Consider the following 26423-nt stretch of genomic DNA (forward strand, 5'->3'; position numbering starts at 1 on the left):
ACAGTGTCGAATGCTTTGCACAAATCCAGGTAGATGACGCCAACTGCTCTACCCCTGTCCATCAGTTCCTTAGCCCCATCATAGAAGGCCACCAAATTGGTCAGGCAGGATTTCCCCTTAGTGAAGCCATGCTGGCTGTCACCAACCACCTTGTTGTTTTTCACGTGCCTTAGCATGCCTTCCAGGAGAATATGCTCCAAGATTTTACCAGGCACAGAGGTGAGACTGACTGGTCTGTAATTCCCTGGGTCATCCATTTTCCCCTTCTTGAAAATGGGGGTTATATTTCCCTTTTTCCAGTCATCGGGAACTTCACCTGACTTTCATGATTTTTCAAATACGATGGCCAGTGGCTTAGCAACTTCATTTGCCAGCTCCTTCAGGACCTGTGGATGGATTTCATCAGGTCCCATGGGCTTGTGTACGTTCAGGTTCTTACGATGGTCTCGAACCAGATCCTCTCCTACAGTGGGCCCAAGGTCTTCATTCTCACAGTCCCTGTATCTGCCTTCCAAGACTTGGGTGGTGTGGTCAGAGCATTTGCCAGTGAAGACGGAGGCAAAGAAGTCATTGAGAACTTCAGCCTTCTCCAAATCCAGGGTAGCCAGTTCTCCTGATAGATTCCGGAGGGGGCCTGCGTTGTCCCCAATCTGTTTTTTGTTTGCTACGTACCTATAAAATCCCTTCCTGTTCTCTTTAACATCCCTTGCCAAGTTTAATTCGAGCTGAGCCTTAGCTTTCCTAACCTCTTCCCTAGCTTACCGGACAACATCCCTGTATTCTTCCCAGGCTGACTGTCTTTTCTTCCACCTTTCATAAGCCTCTTTTTTCCCCTCTAAGTTTTCTCGGCAGCTCCTTATCCATCCAAGGAGGTCTCCTGGCCCTCCTGCTGCACTTCCTTCTAGTTGGGATGCAGCACTCCTGAGCTTGTAGTAGGCGATCCTTGAATATCAACCAAGAGTCTTGGGCCCCTCTGCCCTCTAGGGCTATATCCCATGGAACCTTACTAAGCAGGCTCCTGAAGAGGCCAAAGTCTGCTCTCTTGTCTCCTTGGCTATCATTACTTCTTCTAGTACCTCATCTTCATGTAAAATTTGTCTGATCAAGAGGTCTTTTCATATTACAAAAACTGAAACTAAGTATTTTAATAGTGAAACAATGTTTGTTTGGTTTATCTTCTGCAGAGAACCAGAAAGGACAACTAGAGAAGTCATGTTCGCACCACAGTATCAGTTTAAACCTGACAAGAAGCCCAGTCTCCAAAGAAGCTACTTATGATGTTGTAACAAGTTCTGCGGTGTGGAATAAGCCTGTTGGGAAAAAGGAAGCCTGTCACAGAGAAGGCAACAAAGAAAAGAAAACGGGTGATATTGGATCTCCTTCCAAGGGAGAAGACATTCCAGAAGTAGAAGCCCTCCTGGCAAGACTGCGAGCACTATAGAATAAACATATAAAGGATTAAGTCAGAGGTTAAAACCAAGCTATAAGAGACTACATCTCCAAAGATACACTCATTTTCTATTATTGATATCACATACTTCTGAGTTCCTAACTTCTCTATGGCTGAATGATCTATTTAAGCTGTTAGCAAGGCTGTACAAAATAATACTACAGTTTTGCATAACTGCATGATGATTTTTGTTTTATATTTTCACCTACTTAGCATACAAAAACATCAGAAGAAAACAGATCCTAAATTATTCCAAGGCACAATCATTTTCATGGACAAGCTGCTGACCACATGTTTTGAGAGCTTCACAAAATAAGAATATCTTTTAAATATTGTTAAATCATCATGCCTGGAAATAAGGGTCAGTAAATAACAGAAAACGTATTATTTTATTTTCTACTGCAATTTCTATACTTAAAAGGTTTTGGCGCCTAAAAAGTAGTATTATAGCATCCACTGCAGTTATAGTAATAGGAAATATGTAACATAAATCAGCGTATTCTAGTTTTAGTTCATTGAAGAGCACCAAAGCTTCTATGTGTTTACAAGATAGAAATCCATGGACAGTAAACAAACAATCTATACAAATAATATACTTTATGTGCGATTAATATATTACTGCTGTTAAGCTTAGTTATGAATATTATATCAAAATAATATATATAACTTCTGTGATTGCAAGGTTTTGCAATTGTATTCATAGTGGGAGAAAATGTCTTTACGGTTATTTACCAGTTAATATTTTATCTTTTTACGTGTGAGTTAGTATGTTTCTATAAAAGTAACATATAATGGAAAAAGTTTTAACAATTGGTTTTTCACAAACTCATTTTCCAGTAGCCCATGAAGTCCTATTTGCTGGCACAATAGGAATTTTGCATGTAATTGCATCTCTTTTATTGCCCTGTCATTGTACATTGTTATGGGTTCACTATCGTATTTATTAATTGTACGTCATAAAGAATTGCTACCTATGTTACCAAGTAGAACTCTATTATTAGTATCTTTGCTCCATTATTTAAAGCTTCCTTATTATGAGTGTATCCAATATCTTTCTTCTAAATTACTCCATTTTTCTTTACAAAATGCTGAAAAATACATCTTTCAACAAGAGTCAGTTACATGAAGTGTTTCAATGCTCCAGTGCTTTTTATATCCTTGTTGAAGTTGCCTTTGTACTTCCTGCACCAAACATTAATAAAGTTAATTAGAACTCAGAAACTGGGCCTGTTTACACATACTGCATGGAGGGGTTTTCAGCCATCATGGGAATCAACCTCTTGTTTCTGCAGCTATTGTAAGTGTCTTTATATACTCCAATTACATTTCCCACATTCGCTGAAAAAAAAATAAGAGGTATTAACAGAACTCAGGGGAAGACACAGAGAAAGCCTATCAGACAGTCATTTCTTCAGCTCCCCTTGCAAACAGTGGGGAAAGCTGTCATACAGGGCCACTTTTGGTAACTTGAAATGGTATATAGTAACCATAGAACTGGGACTTAATGCACCTTTAGTGGATAACTGGAAGTACAACTACTCCTAATTGCTCCACCAAAGTCTTCTGCATCTCCACTGTTAAGACTTACTACCCTTGTTTACAGGGTGCAGTAAAAATTACTATCATCTGCAAAGTACAATATATTTGACTAAATAAAATGGGGTTTCAATCACAAAGAAAACTTATGTAAAAGGGAAAATTATAACAATTCACTCACTGCATGTTGTCACTTGCTAAGGACATGCTAAAATAAAAAGCCTAGGAGTAGAGAACTGTGTCTGAAATGCTAGAAGGATGACCTACCAAGTGAAGGTGGAAGTACAGACTCATTTTCCTGAACATAATAAACTTGGTCATTTGAATTAGTGGGTAATAGTCTACAACAGAAAACTGACAGTTCAGGACACTACTGAATAGTTTATCAAGCAAAGTTACAAAACCATCTACTGATGTTTTCAATGAACAAAATGCTAGTAGCAGCCTAGCATCTCCTGGTTTTAAAATAAATATTTACATCTAAAATTATAGATCTTAAGTTACCTTTTCTTACAGTTTGAGAAGCTTTTAGAAACGTATTTCAGGGTTTTTCATCCTTCTAAGATATTGTATTTCTGAATTAATCCTTTCAAGCAGACATCAAGTTAATTCACAGTTTCTTTTGTATAAGTAGGAGAGTAGAAAAAGCTATAAAACTTCTTAGACACCATGTAAATACAGTATGTAATTCTCCCTCCTCTCCTCAGTATTTCTTTGTACATCATAATTTGATGTATTTGGAGTTAAAGTATACGGTCCAGTTGAAGTACACAGTAAGTTTTCTTTATGCATTTCATCTTTCTTTATCTTCCTTTAGAAGCAAACAAATACACAGGCCATTTTTTCATAGGAAAAAATGCTTGTATTGCCTAAGGAGTTCAAGTAAAAATAACTTGGAAAATATTATCTATGATGTGTTCTCTTTCTGTGCTTTTATGGTTTTATTAAAGTATAAAACTCAGCTTCTGAATTATATGGCGTGAATTGCTTTAGTTACATTTTAAAATTAATAAATTTATTCAATTTAAAAGTTAAAATTAATTAAATCTAAAAATAGTTACGGAAGAGCTTTAGTGGTGTGTGCTAGTTATTTTTAGGAAGACATTTTTTAGTCATTCATTCCTTGAACAGAGGGATTGGTCTATACATCACTTATGTTAGATATTGAAGTTTTCACATACCTTGCAAACCCTTCTCTTTCTGTAATTCACACCTGAAACTAAATCCTTATAAAAAGAGCTTCCTGATTTCTTCAAACATGACTCCTCAGATAAAAGCTGTCCAGCGTTCAGCATTTGAAGTGATCTTGCAAGGTACATTCCACTGCTCCTCAACATGAGCAGCAGACAGAAGGCACAAACACTCATGGCTTTTCTCACCAGTAAAACTGTAAAAGTCTAATGCGTTTGTTTGATTTTTCACATTTATTTTGAATGACTTTTCATTTTACTCAGTAAAAGAATTTTGATGACTACATCAATTTTTACTTTATGTATACACCAGATTATTTATGGCAGTGGTCTAAATTCATATGTAATACTTGAATGTTTTGACCTTCTGAAGATATGAATGTTTGTGATCAGTCTCTTCAAGCTGCAGGCAGCCAAGCTTGACACGTGGCTTATGGGCCCTGGGTAATAAACTAGTCTGTGTAAGCTCAGAAGGAAAAATTATGGTAGCAACTTTTTATTACAGAATAGTACAGCGGTATCAGGAGGTGGCGGATGCCATGAGATGTGACAGAGCTCTGCATCAGACTCTCTGTTAAAGGAACATGGGCCAGCAACTTGAAAGATGTAGTTGGTTTTGGTTCTCAATTAATTATGGCAACGCTCCTGCTTAGGGGAATGGAAAGACCACACGAGGGGTTAGAAAATGGTCTCAGCTGCAGTTGTTATAAACTGCTTCCCTCCAACAGTTTTCCTTGTTTTGCCTCATATGACCAATCCTTAGCCTGGCCCATCCAAAGGCACACTTTCCAGAACTGAACAAGTTAATGCTGAGCAGCTTGAGGTACTGCAGCCCTTCAGGCTTTAATAATAAAAGCTGAAAAAGAGGACGTTTACTGCTAACACTTTTTCCACATCCATTTCTAACAAACAGGACCAAATTATAATTTTTACACTAATCTTTCCAAGCTTTACAGTGCTCAGTAACTCAAAACAAATGGGCAACAAGCAGGGGTCGATAAACCCTATGCTGTGGCACCTAAAACTTTATAATAAGCAACCAGGGTCAAGTGAAAGAGCTCAGGAAAAAAGCAATTACACGACAACATTGTTTTCTCCAGAACAAAATAAAGCATTGCTATACCATTTTCTATTTCTTTTTAATGTGATGTGTGGGTTTTACACAACTGAACTGCAGCAGAAAAATAACTTCACTTAGAAGTTTGAGGAAATGTTTCTCTATTCTAAGAAATAAAAAGAACTAGATGAATTGCTGATTTTATTAATTTTCAGTCTAATTTTATGGCAACATTTGTATATGTCAGTAATTCTAAAATTATCATCTACTATTAAATTAACTATGTCACCAACTAATAAATTTGACTTGAGTTTTCTTGGCACACAAAGCAAGTACACTTTCTTGCCTTCCAAATACACTTCCTACATTGCACTGTTGTGTGTTTTACATGAAGTATATTATTAAGATGAGGACTATACATCTCACTATAAAACCATGCTCATAAAGCATTCTGGTCACTGACATCAGAGAAGAATAAACACGAGGTGGTTCAGAAATGCTTCTTCCTCCCTCCCAGCTGCAGAGATAGCCATTAAGTTTCATATGTTAGCTGGGCACGTTTAAAACCCCTCTGCAGTTTTATTTCAGTAATGCAGCTTTTCCTTTTTGTGATCCATGCACTGGCATACACTGAAGAATTATTAAGGGAAATATTTTCCGGCAGCATATCGAAAATACACTGAGCAGATGCCTTGCATGTAACATCAGTCCTATATACCGTAGGAGGCATAACACTTGAATGTCATCCAAGCAGAGACAGATAAGGTATTTCGCTCCACTGAAAGAAAAGAGTTCCTTTCATCTAAATGAGCTTATTCCACTGCTGATACTAGAATCGTATGCATTTTGAGAGGGTAATATACCCCTATTTTTAAATCTGTGTTGTATTAGACAGAAAAATAAACTACGGAAAGACAGAAGTGCAGAGACTGGGAAGCAGAGTTGATTAATGTGCTGCCTGATTTTGCTTCTGGGACCTGAAATTGCATCTAGTGCAAAATGAAGCAACAGGGGAGAAAACCAGTCTCATCTGACATCTTTAAAGGTCATGAAGGAAACGATGGTGGGTGATCCAGAGCTGGTATGGCCACAGGTGTGGTGTGTATTTGAAGACATATACCAGAATATCCTCAGAATAGCAATGCTGTTGGACTGTTATTTCTCAAAGCCCTCAAATGAATAAGAGGAAGGAAATGTCTGACAAAGATACATATGAGGCCTCATAAAACCTAAGACTCTTTTTGTCTTAAATCCAAGCGTCAGTCCTGCTCCTTCTATTCATGTTGATAGCTAAAGGAAGGGCACGAGGACAGAGAGTCCACATAATGGCCATGCATCTCTATACTGCCATGCCAGCCAATACTGCTCTGGTATCTACCATGGGTGACACACAGAAGGTAGAACAGATGACACCCTGCCCTCCTGGTCTTTCAGACTGTGGAGAAATGTGAGCTCAAATAATGGGATCACAATAGAAACCCCACAATTCCACAGCCACATGTCAAGTGGAATAACCGTCTTCTAAAATGTTCAGGTGTCAAAAGGGCAGCAGAATGTGTGCATACTTCTGATGTTTCCTAAAGACAGCCATTACATCAACTCTTCAAGCCTGATGAATATGCACAAGCTACACATTCAGAAGGAGCTTTAATTCTCAACTATTTAGGCTTCTTTGTTATATATAGTTCAACCTCTAATTGAAATTTTCAGTTCAAAGCAAGCCATATAAACTTTGCAGTCTGTAACTGTTAGTAAAAAAAAAACCTGCCTTTTGTAACAGCTCCGCTTAATTTGTTGCATTTTAATGTGAAGGTTGCTGCACATAGCTGAAAACATGCAGTACAACAAGACTCCTTCCATTAAGTAAGACAGAAATGGCAATTATGCAGTCTGCCGATTGGATTTTTTACTAATGAAGAGTACTTTCTGCTAATGGATAGGATAGCAAAGCAGTCCAGTGAACAAGTCACCTTGATAGTATAATGCAAGACCCATCAATTTCGCACACACAGCTTCTTTAGTAATGAATCTTGGAGCACAACCCATCAGCGTTGCTCCTGAAAGACGACCACTGAGGCAGAGGAACCACAAAGAGTGGTTTGAAATGAAAAATTGAATGAGAGCTTTCCACTCCTTTAAAAGTGGAATTGATTATGATGAATTTATCTCCAAGGTGCCTGGGCACGGCATTAAAAATGCTTAGACAGAAAAAAATATGATCCCTCCGTGCAGTTGGTGGCACCTTGCCATTTCATGCTGCAGCATCGTGGTCAGATAACTGGAATACTATCTTCCTATCTATCCTTGAATCCACTGACATTGTGGAGAATCAGAGGGAATTGTAACTATAGTTTTAAGAGAATTCTTTTGACTTGAGGAGTAACAGGTTCCAACCTGCAAACCCACGCTACAGATTAACTGCTTAAGCCTCAGGATGGTAGAGTTGAAGAAGCAGCTTTCTCCCTGTTCCCTCTGCAGGGAACATGGGGCATCTGTGGTCCACAAGGAACAGAATTAGCTCTCATTAACTTCAGCTCCAGAATGCACTTTTCTATTCCTTGATTACCAAATCCCCAAAGAGGGATGAAAAGTTTTTATTTCTCTCAGAAGGAATGCAATACAGTAAATCTTTCCACAAGGTAATAAACAGTTAAAATTCAATGGCACGAAGACAGAGCATCAAAATCAGCAGCCAAGAATAAATTAAGCCCTTCCTGTGAAAGGCTGTGCAGGATCATTTCTTCCCTTTCCATCTCCAATATCTTTAATACTAAATACACAAGCCTATATTAAAATAAAGTTAGAACTGCTTTTAATTAGATAAACCAAGAAGATTCATCTTTCATCCTGCACCTTTAGGATGCTTTGATTAGCACAGTTTCAGCACCTTGTCTCAAAGAATTAACCTGTCCCATTTCTTAACTCAGAAAAGAAGTCAGGTATATGAACACAGATGGCCTAAATAAGGATCTACTCCTATGAGGTCCCTTGCATGTCCTCACAAGTACTCATCATCTTCAGACTGCACAAAATCATTACAAGCAGAGGGTTACTATAGCTTTTTGGGATCATAGCCTAATGAATAAAATATACAAAGGTGACTTGAGCAAAATCCTCTCCTAAGTGCTGACAAAGGTAAAATAAAATATTCCTCTTGGGACATTTTCCTGGCAGAACAGCCTGACCCCTGTGTGACTGGCTTTGAGAAGGGAATGGGAAATGCTTTAACTAACCAATTCACACAACTGAACTTTGGGGTAATTTTTTGCCAAATGATTGGTGTGTTGCACATATACAGCAGATACATCTCACATCACTGTAAAGTTTTAGATGAGTGTAAAATACCTTTTTAGATGAGTGTAAAATACCTTGCGCGTAAACTGCACTTTTAATTGTTACTGTAATAATCAAAGTGCCCTGAACTCTTACCCCCCTGCAAATCTGATGTTCCTGCAAAGGGAATGGTTCTTCTTAGAGTGATATTATTTTATCCATACAATGTAGCTCATTAAACTTGCCTTTTGCCCCCTTGTTCTTAGACTTTGAGAGGAGACTACAGCAATCTGATCCAGCAGCTACTGAGAAGAAATCAAAGGCCCCTGTAGACTTCAGTGTTTGCTGGAGACAGCTCCTAAATGGCATGACTCAAGGTGCGCCGCTAGCCTGGAGGCAGCTATACAGCTGGTATTATGGGGCTTTATTGTCTCACTGCTTCCAGCTCCAATCTGTGCAGGTTTTAAGTGTAATTATTTTCTAGTTGCCAGCCCAAAAATACGATGCTGAAAAGGCAAATTGAATTCCTGCCTGAAATTTCAACCAGAAAAAATGACCCTGCAATCAGATTTCACATAACAGTTATGTGTTGCCATCACACTGGTTTCTCAATGAAAGAAGGGGAAGGGAGGGAAGGGGAGGAGAGGAGAGAGAAAGGAAAGGAAAGGAAAGGAAAGGAAAGGAAAGGAAAGGAAAGGAAAGGAAAGGAAAGGAAAGGAAAGGAAAGGAAAGGAAAGGAAAGGAAAGGAAAGGAAAGGAAAGGAAAGGAAAGGAAAGGAAAGGAAAGGAAAGGAAAGGAAAGGGAGGAGAGGAGAGGAGAGGAGAGGAGAGGAGAGGAGAGGAGAGGAGAGGAGAGGAGAGGAGAGGAGAGGAGAGGAGAGGAGAGGAGAGGAGAGGAGAGGAGAGGAGAGGAGAGGAGAGGAGAGGAGAGGAGAGGAGAGGAGAGGAGAGGAGAGGAGAGGAGAGAAGAGAAGAGAAGAGAAGAGAAGAGAAGAGAAGAGAAGAGAAGAGAAGAGAAGAGAAGAGAAGAGAAGAGAAGAGAAGAGAAGAGAAGAGAAGAGAAGAGAAGAGAAGAGAAGAGGACAACCTTACCAAGAAACTGTCAGGTTTGTTTGCAAGTGATAGTCACCACCAATAGTTTATGTGTATGGTCACCACTAACAAGAGAGTTAATCACAGTAAAGTGAAATTAACATGAAATGCCTGACTTGTCTCATTCACATTCATTTGACAGTGGCATATGTTCCTGCTTTACACATGAAAGCTTAATTGCAACATTTCAGGTGTCAAAACAGTTAATTATATAAAAATGAGGCCCAGAAGCCTGTGATATGACACTATGCTTCCCTGGGAGATGTCATGCACAAAAGAAGATGCTTATTGTTAGCAACATCAGACTGAGGAGAGCAGAGCACTGCCACTGAAATCTAGAGTCCCTGCACACAATTCAGCTATAATGGAAAGTAAAATGCACTTTAAACAAATTGGTCTCACTTGTAAAAAACTGAAAGGAAAGTTCTTTTTTTGCCTTGAACAATGTACAATCTCTTGTGCTTGCTTCGTATCACCTAACTTCAGATGTTGCTGATGTAAAAATCCCCAGCAGAGATTATCATTCATCCCAGCTTTTCTTTATCACTCATCCTGGCTTTCCTTCTATATAGAACAGACCAATTTCAACTCTTTCAACTGCATACATGGAGAAGAGGGAAAGCAGTCTGCAGCCATGCGTCTTCCCTCCTTTGACTAGAAAGAGAGCCTGAGGGGACCAGCTCAGAAGTGGGCAGATGAATCTGAACATTTGCAAATGATTAGAGAAACCAATGTGCTACCTACATCTAGAACAAAGGGGATGGAGCCCCTGCTCAGCACCGTGTCACGAACTTCACATTCTTTGTTCTTTCTTTCCAGTGTTGAAATGGCAGCTGCCTCTCCCTCTCACAAAAGGAGGAGGTGAACCAAATCCTCTTGCCAGAAAATCCTCTCCTTAAAAGGTATTAACACAACTTTAATTCCTCCCAGAACCTAAAAAAAAAAAAGAAGAAATCCTGGTCAATTCTCTTTGCCAGGACTCTTTTGTCCCAAAGGCTGAAGTCCTAATCACGATCCAAAGTGTATGTTTTCATCCGGACCTTAGTGCTACAGTGTTGTCTGTGGTCTCAAGGATTTTCTGCTCAGTTTAGTCCTTGAAATTAAATTCCCACCTTTGACTCATTCACTCATTAAGCCTAGGCAAGACAATGATTCACTTAAAACCAATCCGTCAACAAAGCAGCAGGTTGAAGGAAACAGCACCATAATTTTTTATTGCAATCACATGACAAGCAGGTGCCTTCTTTTGCTCGTCCATATGTTTCTGTGCCTTGAGTCAGTATTTGTTGGTACAAAGCTATTCATGTCCTGGACTATATTTGTAATAAGCAAATTCTGCAAATATCTTGGCTTTACATCTGCATGCAGTCACCTATAGGATCTGTTTGCCACCCCATATTCTACAACTATGAAAATTCCCACTTAAAAATAATAGATATGAAATGTACAGTGCAAGGGTGTGCTGTCACCTCGGGCTTTGGATGACAAGAACAACTTCATCTTGTGGGTTTATAATCCGACTCCAGGTTCTTCATAAAGATAAAGAAAAGATACATCCTAAGTGTTACATTACACATCAAAGGACTTGCTATCAGGGTTTTTTAGAGACTTTATCTCAGAAACCTCTTGTTTCTTCATAACCTCTTGTTATGTTCACATATGTTATGTGAACATAACAGCATAAATTACTTAATCTTGCAAAAACAAGGACATCTCAGAATTATGACCTCCCAGTTTCACCTATATCTCACCTCATTAAAGTGACATGCAGAACTGCACAATCCCCAGCCACTGTATTCAGAGATGCTTCATAGGTGCAGCAGCACACCAAAAGCCTCTGGCTTTATGGTAGATTTGCATCATCTCAGGGAAGGCAAAGGGGGATTGTCTAGGGTCATGTTCCAAAAGGATGAAAAGTGCCACTTTTGCATAGCTTGCTTCTGAAAGGCAGAGGTGCTATCAGGCAACAAAATACCTGGTGTAGCTATGCTCTTATTTTTCTTTTAGTAATGGGTAAAGTAAAATGCACAATCCTCCAAGACTGATGCAGACTCATGGCACCAAGACAAAAAGCAGTGAGATTTTATTCCAAAGCAAAGATCTTTGTATTATTGAAGACAGAGAAACATTTATGCCAGCAGCTCACAAAAACCATGAGATTTTCCAGACATAACTGGAATAGTATTAAGGGAACACAGCAAAACAACAAAGCACCTCTGATCCCTGAAGGGGAATGGAGGGACTTACTTGTATCTAGCAGGCTACATACTCCACTGCCTACTATGGAAGTGATTTAGTTCTGTAAACATGTCTAGCACTCAGCTGATCTCTCTGCTGCTTGTCCAATTGTGTAAACATCTCTAGTACCCAGTGTCCTTTGGCAAGGAGCTCAGCCCTTTTACTCCTCCTTTGCATCTCCATGTGTTTGTTTTGAACCTGAGTCCTACTGACAACGTGTGCCGGCCCTGATTCTTGTGTTGCAGGCACAGCACCAGCCTCACTGGCAGTTTAGGAAGAGCTGCATACTCCAAAGGCTCAGCAATTCATCATCATTTCCAGAAAGAAACGTAAGACCAGTGGTTGTGATTGCTGCCTCTTTCCTTAGGGCAATAGAGGAATGTGTCTGTCAACCGGACATGGCATCTCGTGTAAATTAGCACTAACTGCTACCCTGCGCTGCTCATATGTATGGTATTAATAATACTGACTGCAGTGACAATGGCAGACCAAAATGACTACAAGGAGCTAGAGTGTGGGTGAAAAAACTTGTATGTGCCAACAGTCTCTAACAAGAATCATGTTTTGGGTAAAAACAGAGTAGGCTTTTGGAGCTGGCACTGGAGTACTGGCTTTCTCAGCTGTGGACTGTTGTTTCATGAGCGGCTGGGAAAAGATTATATTTATGAGTGTATTTGAATTTAATAGAGGATAGTGAAAGGAAAGATACCCCATCTGAAGTATGGCATCTAGCTCTGGAGTCCTCAATATAGTAACCTGTTGGAGTAGGTCCAGAGGAAAGCCACAAAGATGATCAGAGGGGCTGGAATACCTCCCTGTGAAGAAAGTCTGAGAGTTGGGCTTGTTCAGCATGGAGAAGAGATGGCTTTTTGGAGATCTTATTGCAGCCTGTAAGTCCTTAAAGGAGACTTACAAGAAAATGGGAACAGACATTTTAAAAGGGCCAGTTGTTATGAGACAAAGAGTAATGGTTTTAAACTGAAAGAGACTAGATATAAGGAAGAAATTATTTATGATTGGTATGATGAAACACTGGAACAGGTTGCTCAGGAAGGTGGTAGATGCTCCCTCCCTGGGAACATTCAAGGTCAGGCTGGATGAGGCCCTGAGAAACACGAGGACATCCCTCCTTATGGCAGGGGGGGTGGACTAGGTGACCAACCTAAACCTAAAAGGTTTAGGTTGGTTCTTTCCAAACTAAACCATTCTGATTCTATGAACAGACTGCTAAGAAAAAGGGGAGATCAGGGTGCTCCCATAGGGTCCATAGAGGAGGCTGCTAAGTCAGTCCCCAGAACAATTCCGTTACTATATCCTAGTGCAAGTAAACAGGAGACAGTGATAAGCTAGATACACAGTCAAGTCCATAAATGAATTGGCATAACACAGTTAGGTGGATAACGTTTACCAACAAGAATAATAACCAAACAAAACAGGTGGGGTTCTGGAAGGGAGACTTCAATGAATTCAGAGATTTTCATGATAAAATTATCTGTGGATCTGATCCAAAGAAAGTAAGAGTTAAAGGCGGCATTTCCTAAAGAAAATATCTCACCAAAGCAAAACAAATAAACCACAGGCATAGGTACAAATCTGTAGAGGAAAAAGGTGTCAGATACAAATATGAGTAAGCTAGATTTGAGGGACAAAAAGATGTCCCAATAAGACAAATTTCAGGATTCCAAGAACAAAGAACATTGAACACACACACACACACAGAGAGAGAGAGAGAGAGAGAGAGAGAAAATAAGCAATGTAACGAGATTCAGCTAATAAGGAACATGGAAGACAGCAAGAAATAATTGGTTTATAAGAGTACTGACATTAACACAAAGATTAAGAAAAGTGTTGGTCTGGTATTCAGTGGAGAAAGAAAGGTATCAAGAGACAGCTTCAGGAGAGCTCTTTAACTTTCTTGCATACCTTCACTAGAAAGTGAAACTCTGATCAAAAGGCTGTCAGTTCATAGGTGCAAGTAGGGGACAAGACCTCATTTCCGAATAGGGAAACACAGGCTGGGGAGCTCTAAAGGCATAAAGCAGTTAAAAACTTTCACATCAGCTGGGTCTCAGGACTTTTATTCCAGTTCATTCAGGGAGCATCCCTGAGAACTCCTAAGGGTTCAGAAGGTGCAGAAGGGATAGGAAATGGTGATTATGGTGCCTAACAAAAAAGAGAGAGAAGCCATAAAGTAATACCTTAGAATGTCATACACCCTGTTATCCATGCAGCATTTCACACTGTGTTCCATAACTTTCCCGCAGGAGAACATGGACAACACAAAATAGCTGCAAATGGTTATGAAGCTGGTTAGAAGAATGAATTCTGTTGCAGGCAGAAATAATCATCTGCTGTGCAAATACAAAAAAAAAAAAAAAAAAAGAAAAAAGAAACTGTAATTAGCTATTTTGAAAAAAACACTGAGGACTTTTGTAGAACAAAACCAAATACAAGTGAACAACAGCAAGCTGTCCCAAAAAGGAGCAATCGTCCTACAGGGGCTTATAGATACTTGCACAGCATGACACACCAAGTTTTTTATTCTGCCCTGGTAAAACATCCCTGGCAAGTTGTGTCCAGTTTTTTAGCGATACATTTTGATGGTAAATCCAGACATAAATCCTGAGAGGAGTAAGGAGAATAATTAGAGTTCTAGCAAATGACCCAGAAGGAAAAATTGAAAGATTTGGGCTAGGTTACCTAAAAAATATGAGAAGGGATGCAAAATAAGCTAGGCAAAAAGATCACAAACAGAAGAGGAATACTCTGTTCTTGATGCCTTTGATGGTCAGGATGAAAGTCACAGACAAACTGAAGTGACAGCGATTCAGACAGATAATAAAGAGAACTTCCCAGCCATATGGAGAAGGGCAGTGATTCCACTGCATGCACCCCTTGTTGGCAGAGGATGTGCAGTTCCCACATTGCACGTCTTTTAGCTGCTTAGTCAAGTATCTATCAGGATTTCCATAATTAGGGTTGAACCTGCCTTATGGCAGGGTGGTGGATTAAGTAAGTGAACGCTTAAGATCCCTTCTTGTCCTCTAACTTTTTTGTCCACCTGAGAAAAGAGGAGTTTTATCCTTCATGATTTATCCTTCACAGTAATCCTCTGACACCTAAGCAGATCTGCCAGTGCTAACACTGAGATGCGTGGCACACATGCTATTCCTTCTCTGGAACCAAACGATGATATTTAACCGCGCTGAGCTAAGCAGATGTGATGCTAATGCAGAGCCCTGTCCACGGCATGTGAATACTGTGAAGGAAATGGGAACAGAGAGGTCTACTACTGTCAGAAGAGGCAGCACATGGTCCTGTACCCCACATATGGCAAAGGCTTTTACTGAATTCAGCTCAAATACCTGAAGGTAAGAGTGGAGGTTTCAATTTCTGTACCTAATTTTGGCCTGCTAGAATTACCTTCTTTTTCTTTACAAAGCTCAGTACGAGCAAAAGGCTGCAAGAAAAAGGGTTTCTCTGAAACAAAAGAAACAAAGGATAAGACAGTAATAGAGCTCTGAACAACATCTAATCATGTTCAAACAAATCTGTTATTTTGGATATTTAAAGAAAAAACCTGTCTACTTGACAAACCAGAGTGGTTCCGAAGAAACGATTACAACCTGTCGTATCAGGTCAGCCTGAAAAGAGTTTCCATCAGCCAATGATTCTATAAATTACATTTACAGTCACTTCATTTCGCTGCCTGAAGCAGCACAGACCAGGGCAAAATGAACAGTGACAAAAATGTGCAGGTTTTACACAGTGGGTTTGCAAAGAATAATATGGAGATGGGGATGAACTTGATTGAATCGCAATGAAAGATTAATTGTGTGACGTGTGAGTAATTGGTTAATGGGACTGGGTCAGCACCTGGTGTCTGATAGTTTGAAAAGAGGATAAGAATGCAGCTTCAGCTATTTAAAAAGGTTTTGCAGGCCAACATGTTCCCAGATCTGTAACTTGCAGACTCTGAGAAATTACATAAATCTAAATGTAAATTACAGAGTTGTCTGACAGGCAGAGATATTTTTTGCTTTGAGACTGATATTCATTTTGTTGGTGTTTGAGGCACAGAGGGGCCAGAATGGGCATCCAAAAGGGAAAAATGTGGCCTGGGCAAATGAACCTGAACGAAATATGATACATTAACCTGGAAGTAATTAAAAAGAAAGTTCATGGGGTAGCCTTGTTAGTGACTACTTGGTGTATAACAGAGAGCCATTATGATAATATGGGATAGTAAAAAATGAGGCCTTGTTTGCTCTGCAAGGACATTCAAGAACGAGTGACACTTTTCTCATGAAAAGAAGGATTGCCCATTGTCCTTCACCAACATTTTCTCTGCCTTGTCAACAGCCTGCCTGGCTATTGCCCTTCACTGCAAAGCTGGCTGCATTTCAGTTGTATGCTTTGGAAAGCTAATGTATAAACTCAGAGCAACTCTAAGAAAATTATAATGTAAAGATTACTCCGTTTGATATTTAATAACTGACTTTCCAAGATTTCTCAGGAAGCCTTTGTGGGGTTTTTTTTTTTTTGTTTTTGTTTTTTTACTGCAGTATTGTAAGTCCGCATAGTATCTTTGGGAAATAAAAACATTCCAGGTGATCCAAAACAATTTTCTTTAACCGTTACAGAACACAGTCCTCGCTATGTTTGGTGTTGGGGCTGAAGATGTCCATCTCAACATCTTGCAGAGACAGGATTTTAGATCTGGACTCCCCAGTTTGACTACAGTAATAAGAACTAGCATCCTAGTAGGTAAGAACCTACCACTTTATTTGATCACAACAGTATTAAGAAAGCAGCAAGACATGCAGGGATAAAATCAGAAAAAGTCAGTTCCAAAATTACTTACAAGTAGCAAAGGACATAAAAGCAAATTAGAAAAGGTTTTACAAAAAAAAAGACAAACACGGAAGTGTGAAAAAGACAAAGGAATATATAGGCTGATTGTTCAAATCAGAGGAGAGCACTGATCAGAGAGATATCTGAAAAAATTAATCTCTTTTTGTATCAGTCTTCGTAAAAAGATCATGTGTGATCAGCTACTCAGAGTAATGGTTTTATAACGAAATTGAAAGAGTCTAGGAGAGGGATAGAATAAAGATATAACACTTAAATAGCTTAGATGAATTCTTGTCGGTATCTCTCAAAGAAATGCCTCCTAAGGTGTTGAAGAAGCAAGTCAAAGCAGACTCTGAACTGTAAATTCATGGTCTTCAGGAACTTGTGGGTACAATGAAGGTCCAAGTGATCAAGATGAAGGTAAATATACCCCCATCTGATTAAACAAAGAGACCCTGGGGAATCAAGATTAATTCAATTTTTATACATGGTGACACACAAGAACAAATTACTACATAGCAACTTACAAGCACTGAAAGTAGCATTCCTGACCCTTGCTGTCTCCTTAGACATAATCATGCAGCAGGCAAGTCTGGCGTGATACCTTTACAGGCTGGATGGTGGGGAAGAGGACAACAAACTAATGTGGCCTCTTCAGGAGCAGATGCCAAGCATGGACTATCTCCAGGCCACTCACAACAGCCTCCTGGACCATGAGCAGTTTGATGGACACTGGCTTAAGGGCTGAGGCTGGGAAGGACAGTCAAGATAGAGCTGTGAAGAATAAACTACAGCAGACCTACCTGATTTCTCTGATGGGATTTGGTGGATCAGAAAGGGTAGACAGATCTTTTGAGACACTGACTTTACTGGGCTTCTAACATTAATCCAGATGATTTGGGGTTTTTTTCAGCAAACTGCATGTAATTTTATCTAAATGAAATTGCCATGAGGTAGCTACATAGCTGTTCAAGAAAGCCTCAACCAGTGAGTAGCTTTACTTCAAGCTGGTTGGATTACAGAAGAGGTTACAGTTGGAAAACATACAGAAGGTACCTGGCCATGAGGCATTGCAAGCATTTGGGATAATAGGATTAAAGTCTTAAATTACTCTGTAAATTGGAGACATAGTATGAAGTAATCATGGTGCTATTAAATAAACAACAAAGGGTAATACTTAAAAAGATTAAGCTTGATTAATCCAGTAGTGTACTGTCAAGCAGTCCTAATTTGAGACACCAAATTACCTTTTTTATTTGCCATTTTTGCATTTGGGGATTTATTCATAGTCACCTTTATGTAACCATACACAAGACATTGTACCCTATGTGACCGTGCTCCACCTTGATCACCATGTCCAGCTTCATGCAGCACAGTTCAATAGAGAGCTGGAACACATTCAGAATAGCCAGTGAAAAACAGCCAGTTGCAGCAACAGAGACAACACTCCTGAAAACACAGGATCTGTCAGGAATTGTTAAAGGACTCTGTCTAAACGAATAGATTGAGAGGAAGTAGCATATGATATGTATATATTTGTATATTCACAGAGATACTTGTTATAGATGTATATACTTTATGCTTTCTTATACATACACATATGAACACACACAAAAGGAGAAATGTCAGTCATTGTCCAGATTCACTAAAAGGAAAGACAGGGTGCAAACAATACAGTCCACAGCACACAAAAAGTGGATTTGAATATCACTGAATCATTAGGTTATGATGGAAGTGGTGGACTTCCCACTGTGCCCCCAGCCCAGAGTAGGTGAGGGAACAGCTTTCCTTGAGAGACAAGTCAAGAGAGAATATCCATTCCCCTGGTACCTTTTTAATAGTAAAAACCTGAGAGCATGCTTCATGGCACTGACACAACTGAACATATGTACAACACACACTTTGGCAATGCACCATGCAGAGTGCTGTAAGAGATTTTTAAGACAGGTATGACTGTCCTGAGCGGAGAAGCAGCTAATCCTGAAACATAGTGGTCTTCTGTTAGGAGGGGGAAATAAGGCAGTCTGCATCCCTAGTGCAACAAGGACATTTCCTATTGTTGAGCTGAATTTTACTTCACTTGTAGTTTCTTTTTTCTTTCATCTTTTGTACCTATTCCTCTGACATATGAAGCCTGGATAATTACACTTGTAATCTGTCTCATTAAAAAGACAGTCTAGTTTCATGGGATGAACCAAGTGTCAAGGGACAAACCAGGGTGGAGACGAGAAACTGGGATGCACTGCCTCTGTAGAAAATGACAGATCAGTCTAAGGCAGTTTGCAGAGATCTGAATCTTGAACAGGTTCAGAAGGTGGTGAATACACATTGCAGGGAGCCAGCACAGGGTGTTTCTGCGGCAAGTTTTCACCCTTGGAGATGAAAAATACCAGACAATGAGAGACAACAGCTACACCTTAACTCCCAGACATGACACCCATCATCAAAGATTTTCAAGGGAAAGTTTAGGCAGACATCAATGCTAGGTACGGTGAACTCTTCCTCAGAGCAGGAGAGTGAACACACTTCCTGACTTACATTTATCTCACTTATCTACCATGTGGCACTTTACAGGACTGACAAAAACACCTCCAGGACCTTGTACCAGTCCAACTCTTCCAACAGTTCCCCAGGCTTCCTCTGTGGTCCTGCTGGCTGATTTATTGCATTTTGTACCCTGAGAGGGCCCTTGTTAAATGAAGGAACTTGTTGCTAATTAACAATATACACATTTTTATATCAAAGTGCCTTTCACTCAGCCACACTAGGAAAGCAATAACCTGCTTCCCAGCTGTTCTAAATTGGTCTTCTGGTTGTTTTTACCCTGAGGACAAAAGGAATTGGTCTTCTGCCTACATGTTCTCCTGGATATGCACTTTACATTTTACACCCGGTGAGATCCGTATCTCTGCTTGAACGAACGGATGAGCTGGCACTGACTGTTTCCAGACTTTGGGTGCAAACAGGATGCCAGTTGAGTTCTCATTCTTGCAACCGATCTCTGCCTTTTTCCTTGCAGAAGCAAGGTAGATATGTTTTTATTTTTCTTTTTTTTTTTTATTACCTAAGGGAAAGCATGTATCCCCATGTCATCTAACACACACAGAGTGGAAGGTGCCCATTTACTAGAGTTTTCAATCCTGCTCTGCTCTGTTACAGTGCATCTTCACAGATCATAGCAGCTCACATCTGCTGTGGAGATTGTTGAGCTCCACTGGTACCTGGTAATGCCTCACTTCCATCATCTCTGAACAGTGCAACACATGCATTTCATTTTCCTCAGATCCATCTGACTTCTTCCAGCCTGGCTCCAGTAAGTTTTCAAAAGATATTTTTGCCTTTCCACCCCCTCCACAGGTATCCAGTTTTTAGCCATTTTGGCCATTAATTTTGGTTACAAAATCTGTGGTGGATGATCTCCCCAGAAGCATGAATTCTTGTCAGCCAATCTTCCCATTTTGTCTATTTGCATCAGTTTGTCATGTTGTGAGCAGACATCGTAAAGCTTAAGTCAGACTTCCAGTGCTGTGTCCATTCCAGTGCTGCTACCAAAGCAGAGCTGCACAGATCACATTCACCTCTAGCAGCTACCGTGCAAGAATACTCTTATTTCTGAGTAGCACAGATTAGTCTATTTTACAATATTTCCTTTATGTCCATGATGTTCATACTGATTTTTGCTATTGACCACCATGTCACTGGTGAGATCTGCTCAGCACACCACAATACATCTCAGAATGGAACTGGTGCATCTGTGGTGATGGCTTACATGCTGGAGGAGGATCGCACTTTTCATTTCACAGAAGAAATGATGTCACTGAAATTCTCTGAATGCTGTAGGAGCATAATGAAGAAACTATCACAGTCTATCTAGGCTGTTACCTTTTCTGTATTTTCTGAGTCTCGCTAGATGTTCCTCTGCTGCCACTGGTAGTGTAGCCCCACGTCTCCTTCCAGTTAGTCCTCACAGCATCTTCCAGACCATCAGTTCTGTTGCCTGATGTGGGGTGTCAGCCATAGAAAACGATAGGAAAAGAGAGAGACTGCTGACACCCTCTGCTCAATCCAGAACATCTAAAGGAAAAGGTAGAGCAAAGGAATGGGAGAGAGAAGAGGTGATGGTGGTGAGAAACTGTGCCTGTCAGTCCAGTGCAGACCAAGTTCTCATACCCTCTTTGGTCAGGGTTTGGTGTCAGAAGCTCTCTATGCAGGCAGGAGAGGAGAGCAACATGACAGGAGTACAAAACACAAAGGTCTCATTTCCAAGGTGATGGTGAGGTCCTCTGATGCTAAACTCAACTCAATACAAAGAAATACGATTCCCCCCCCTCCCCGAGATTTAGTCACTAGCAGTGTGCTCTCAGCACACATTGTAGCTGGGCTTCTCTGTGCTCAGGATTGCAGGACTGCACTAGAGCTCCTGGTGAACGAGAAAAGGCCAATCCAGTGTTAGCTCAAGGCACTTCAATAGACAGAGAGATTTTGGAGTCTGTACCTTGTTTCAGTTTGTCTAGCCGTGGTCTAACATACAGATATCATATAAGCACCTGAGCTGATTTTTAACGCTTCAGCTAGTTACCCTAGGCACAAGGTTGAATAAGGGCTTCCCCATGTTTTGGTTTGGGTTTATTTTTGTTTTGGCTTTGGTTTTGGTTTGGAGTTTTTTGGTGTGATGGTTTTAGGTTCATTGTTTTGGTTGGCTGGGGGTTTTTTGCCAGCTATCCACAGGACTCTTGCATGCCTGGCTGTACAGTTGTCCACATTCGAAGGTGGGTTTTTTTTTTTTTTTTGGTTTCTCACACAAAATATTCCCCTGCTCTTCAAGTTAGGGCATTCTCATAGTTTACCAGAGACTGTTGTTCAATCCATTTTAGGCTGAATGAAGGTTAGAATGAGGTTTACTTGTTTTCTGGGCGTGTCATACTTGTTGATTTCTGAAGGCATAAATATTACACTGCCTCCTTAGATTAAGTGAGATGTGAGATCAACTATGCCTTACTTTGGAGGGGTTTTTTTCAGGTGTCTTGGTTGAGGTGCTTATTGATCTCCCCTGAATTCACAATGATGAACAAATGACAGCTGCAACTCCTATTCCCAGAAAAGGTAATTCTGAGAATTTACATCACATAGGGTGGCATTTTATGACTCTGGTCTGTACAGCGCTACCCAGTCCTGAATCACTTCAGGTGATTTTTCAGTGCTTCAGCCCTTATTTAAGTAGAGAGCAAGTTCACAGTCTCTGTGTGTGTGAAGACAAGTTTGAATTATGATGTCCTAAATACACTCCGAAGGCTGACAATCCTTTCCTCCCCCCCCACCCCGCCCCAAAACAGAAGCATGAAAAATATTTTATTTTGAAAGTAATTTTAGAGTAAAGTTTTGTTTTGTTTATTAATTGCATGAACACAACTACATAGTACTGCTTCAATGCTGCAGCTGTGCTAACACTTTTGTAAACTAGGTTAGCTCCAGCGCAGTGTGAACTCATCCTCCACCTCCTTCACAGACTCTGCTTAAGTGGCCAGTGAACTATAGGTGGCCTGTGGTGGAACAGCTGGACTCCACAATTGTTGGTCATTTTGTGCTCCTAATCCTGTGCTTAAATCCTTCATTTTTTTGTGTGCAGACCGATCCTTAATGCAGAAGCTTATTAGTAGCAACACTTTACTCCTTCAAGTGTGACCCACCTCCAAGCTGTGTCCTTTGCATCCGTGATCCACCTACCTTAAAACGGCTGCTCAACAGGCATGCTGCAAGATAACTCGATTGATAATTAACTATCAATTAAGTTTTAACATCTTTTTAAACAACAGATGATCCATTCACATCTGTTCCCTGGAACATCTGTGATGTTTTGAAGGCAGACAGAAGTCTTGTAGGTAAATCCAGACTTACTGTTTTAAGCAGGCAGATAAAGTCTTGGGCAAACCGAGCCTAGGACCTGGTCTCTGTAAGCAGTTGCAGCTTTGTTGTTCTCCCAGATTCTTAACTGAGATGGTGAGATGGAAGTTACCTGGTATTCCAAAGTAATAAATATACCCAGCAGCTTGCCAGGACTCCTAATGTAATCCCAAATTTGCTCTCCAAAACTACATTTGCCAGATTTCAGAGGAACAATTTGACGTACAGCAGTTTTTCTGCTGTTCAAAATCTTGTCAAATGTTCCAAAGCCAAACCTGGGAGCATTTTTAAAGGCAGATTCTATTCAAAACCACCATGGTTTAGAAAGTTTAGATAAAAATTTAATTAATTTTGACCTACTGAAGTTCCACTTTTCATGGCAAAAATGCCACTCTTCCAGAGACTACTACAGGCAGAACTGAACTGTACAATATACCTATTCCTTAAAAGAAGAAAATAAGTAGATTAAGAACAAAACTAATTAAATTTACTTCAATATTGAGTCAACCACAATTCACACAAATGCTCTCACCTGTGTGATGAGTATGAGGTGTTCAAATGAGAAATTACCATTTGGTGCAAAATAAGTCCAGGTAGTTTTTCAACAAGATTTCAACAAGATTGTCATTTAAGATGAGCAAATTCCCACCATCCCTGTAAACAAGAAATGTGAGTGCAATGAAGTAACTTGCCGTCATTATGAAACAGTGAATGCTAGCTAGCAGCACCTGCAGGGGTATTCTCAGTTATGTATTTAAAATTATAGGAAGAGGTACAGGATGCTACATCTAAACCGGCTGGCGTTTTCTGTGGCACAGAAAATATTGGAGAGAACCAGCACACGTGAGGTAGGTGTTGACAGTTGTGGAAAGCAGTGAGGAAAGCAATGACTACTACTACACACACTGGGGAAGCAAAATAACTGTCTGGACTGAGAGTAAATCTGACACTTCACCCTCCAAGAGAACCCAGCATACAATACCATGCTCTGCACAGTGGAGCACACAGACTACGAATATGAATTTGGCACTAAAGACAGGGCTACAAATGATCTAATTTATCTCAATTCGTATCAGCTTAGTGAATTTGGAAGAGGTTATGTGAAAATAGGTAACAAGGGAGTCACAAAAGCACAGATTTTAAAGTCTTTAAGCAATAATGTCTTTTCATAATGCCTGATCTTTTTAATTGATGTCCCTCTAGTAAACAGCAAGGAAATTGTGATGAACAGAATGGGATTTTTGTTTAGGAAATGTAAGAAATGTCAAAGCAGGCAAACAGGTTTTGTATTTCTTTAACAAAAGGAAAATCACTCACAATTTCACTGGTGAGGTGAAGTACATAGATACCTGTATGCATGCTTGAGAGGAAACACCCACCAGTCAATCATCAGACATAAGTGATTATATACTTTGATATACAACTATTAAATGTAAAGCTAAAATGCCATAAAATGTTTCTGCTGACATCATTTGCAAAAACAAAGCCTTTATGACAACAAGAATGATTTGTACAGGAAACAAAAAAATCTCAAAAAGAGAATAGGGTTTGTAATGTAAAAGCATTTAAATCACAAGAGATGCAAGAAATAATAATGAGTGTAAATAATGAATAGTGTAAAGAAAAAGAATTGCTATCTCTTTTCTTCTGTTCTCAGGATAAGCTAAAATGACATCCAGATATACTGAAAGACAGCAAATCCAAATTTGAATAAAGAACAGATTGATTGAGTAGGCAAAACAAAAAAGTGTGACCAGCCTGTGGAACAGATTGTCACAGGATGCTCTTGAGATTAATAAACCAGCAAAATTAAAGGAAGTCTATACATAATCCTATTAATAAAACTGTCCAGCTCTAACATCAAGGAGCAAAACCAAACAAAAATAAAAAGGTGAAATTTAAAGTTTCAAGGTTGACCTGTAATAAGAAAAAATATTAAGAACCATATGATATCCTACCAGCATTTGGTATCCTACAGACATTTGGTACTAGCTGCTCTGTAATGCAGACTATCCTCCAACCACAGACACACAGGTGCCCAAAATCAATCAGTGTCAATACCTTAAGTATGTCAATACCTTAATTAGTATGCTGTGTCTAATTTCCATTACAGTTCACAAGCTATTGTTCCCTATAGTTGCATAAGATGTGATTTTTCTTAAAGACCTGCCAAAAGAAAGAATGTTTTTTAAGTAACATGGAAACCAAAGAAGGCCCTCATGGCAAGAAAAGCATTGGCAGCAGATGGAAGGAGGTGATCCTTGACCTCTGTTCAGCCCTGGTGAGACTTTTCTGGAGTGCTGGGTCCAGTGTTGAGCTCCCCAGTACCAGAATGACATAGACATGCTGGAGTGAGTCCAGTGAAGGGCCATGGAGATGATTAAGGACCTGGATCATCTGTCATATGAGGCAAGGTTGAGAGAGCTGGGGAGGATCAGCTTAGGGAAGAGAAGGCTCAGGGTAGAACTTTAAGCAAAATGAATGTCACACAAATTATTGATACAGACTGTTAAAATATGAATAAGTCTTTTTATAAACTAGTGTTGGTTAGGGTATACAAATGCCATAAAAAACTTAACTCATACCAGTAGTTACAAACCACTGTCCGGGACACTGAAGACAGTGAAGATAATTTCAATAGTCTGCATCAATAATTTGTGTGAGATTTGTTTTGCTCATGATCTCCACTGGCTTTAAGTTTCCTATTATTTTCAATTTTAAGGAAGCTGCTTTACTTCATTACTCCTAAGTGGAGACAAAAAGACTGCTTGGCCTTTCATTAATTTCCTAGGAAAAAGAGTTTAGAAATTATAAACTGCAGATAAAAAGGTGCCTACTCAAACCCAAGTGTTTGAGTTATTCCCAAACAAAGCATCCCAGGGACCTCATTCATTAAATAATTCCTCTCATTCCACTACTGCAGCTTCACTATTTCCACAGGATAAAACTCCTAGAGAGCTATGAAGCTATTTCAGAATTAGAATCTGGTCCAGAACACAGAAAAAAAGCTTTTACCGTTATTTATGTGCTCAACTGCAAATCCATTGAGGCTGAATGAAAAAGCGACTTGTGTAAGAAAAGACACAGGTCTACAGGACTTAAGCTTAAACCAAAGGTCAGAGGGTCATTTGGGTTTTTTTATCTCCGGGGTGGTTTTTTGTACACATAGTAAAATGCTGTGTATGGCCTTGGACTGCCAGTCACTGCTTTTTATTATCTTTGGATTTATTGCTTGTTCTGCACTCAGACACTTCTCTCATCTTTCTGTCTGAGTATGTTTGCAACATGGCTAAAGTTGTATGAAGAAACTCTCATCTTGTCCTTTTTTCTGAACACATTCTCTCTAAATAGCAACTCATATCCTGCCTTTCACCATTCATTACTGTTAGACAGTAGATAACTGGCCTATGTGAACTGACTTACTGATCTTAGTCCCATCCTAGCAAAGTGTAGAAATGCTGTCACAACTGTCATTGGTTAGCACCTTATTTATAGACTCAATAGCATATTAATCACTGTCTCATGGAAAACTGCACCACAACATTCCCTTAAAAAAATGTCAGTAGCTTTTCAGTAATGTGGTAGCAACACCTAATACATTGTCAAAGAGCCATCTGATATTGCTTCAGTGGTTTTATGCTGTACTTCATATAATGTAGAAGGTACATCCCAGGTCATTCCCATACCCATGGACAAGAATAAGATTTTAATTACCTCCAAGCTGGTCGGCTTTCTTATTCTGAGCTTTTCTGTAATTGAATGCTGATTTGTGATATGCAAGCAAAAAATCAGGAGTACTATATGCTTTCAGAAAAAGAAAACTTGTTCACTC

The 26423-nt window shown here is 39.7% G+C and overlaps 1 protein-coding gene across 4 annotated transcripts in view; it reads left to right on the top strand.

The window, feature by feature from the left end:
* Positions 1–2671, top strand: part of DIAPH3 (diaphanous related formin 3) — a 217587-nt gene extending 214916 nt beyond the window's left edge. For all 4 annotated transcript variants that reach the window (XM_065678158.1, XM_065678159.1, XM_065678161.1 and 1 more), the window contains one exon: positions 1185–2671. In XM_065678158.1, coding sequence (XP_065534230.1) covers positions 1185–1441 — 257 coding nt within the window. In that variant the 3' untranslated portion in view covers positions 1442–2671. The remainder of the gene's footprint in view (positions 1–1184) is intronic.
* Positions 2672–26423: the final 23752 nt, after the last annotated feature.

The sequence above is a fragment of the Lathamus discolor genome, chromosome 4 (genome assembly GCF_037157495.1).
Source record: "Lathamus discolor isolate bLatDis1 chromosome 4, bLatDis1.hap1, whole genome shotgun sequence".
In the NCBI taxonomy this organism is placed as follows: Eukaryota; Metazoa; Chordata; class Aves; order Psittaciformes; family Psittacidae; genus Lathamus; species Lathamus discolor.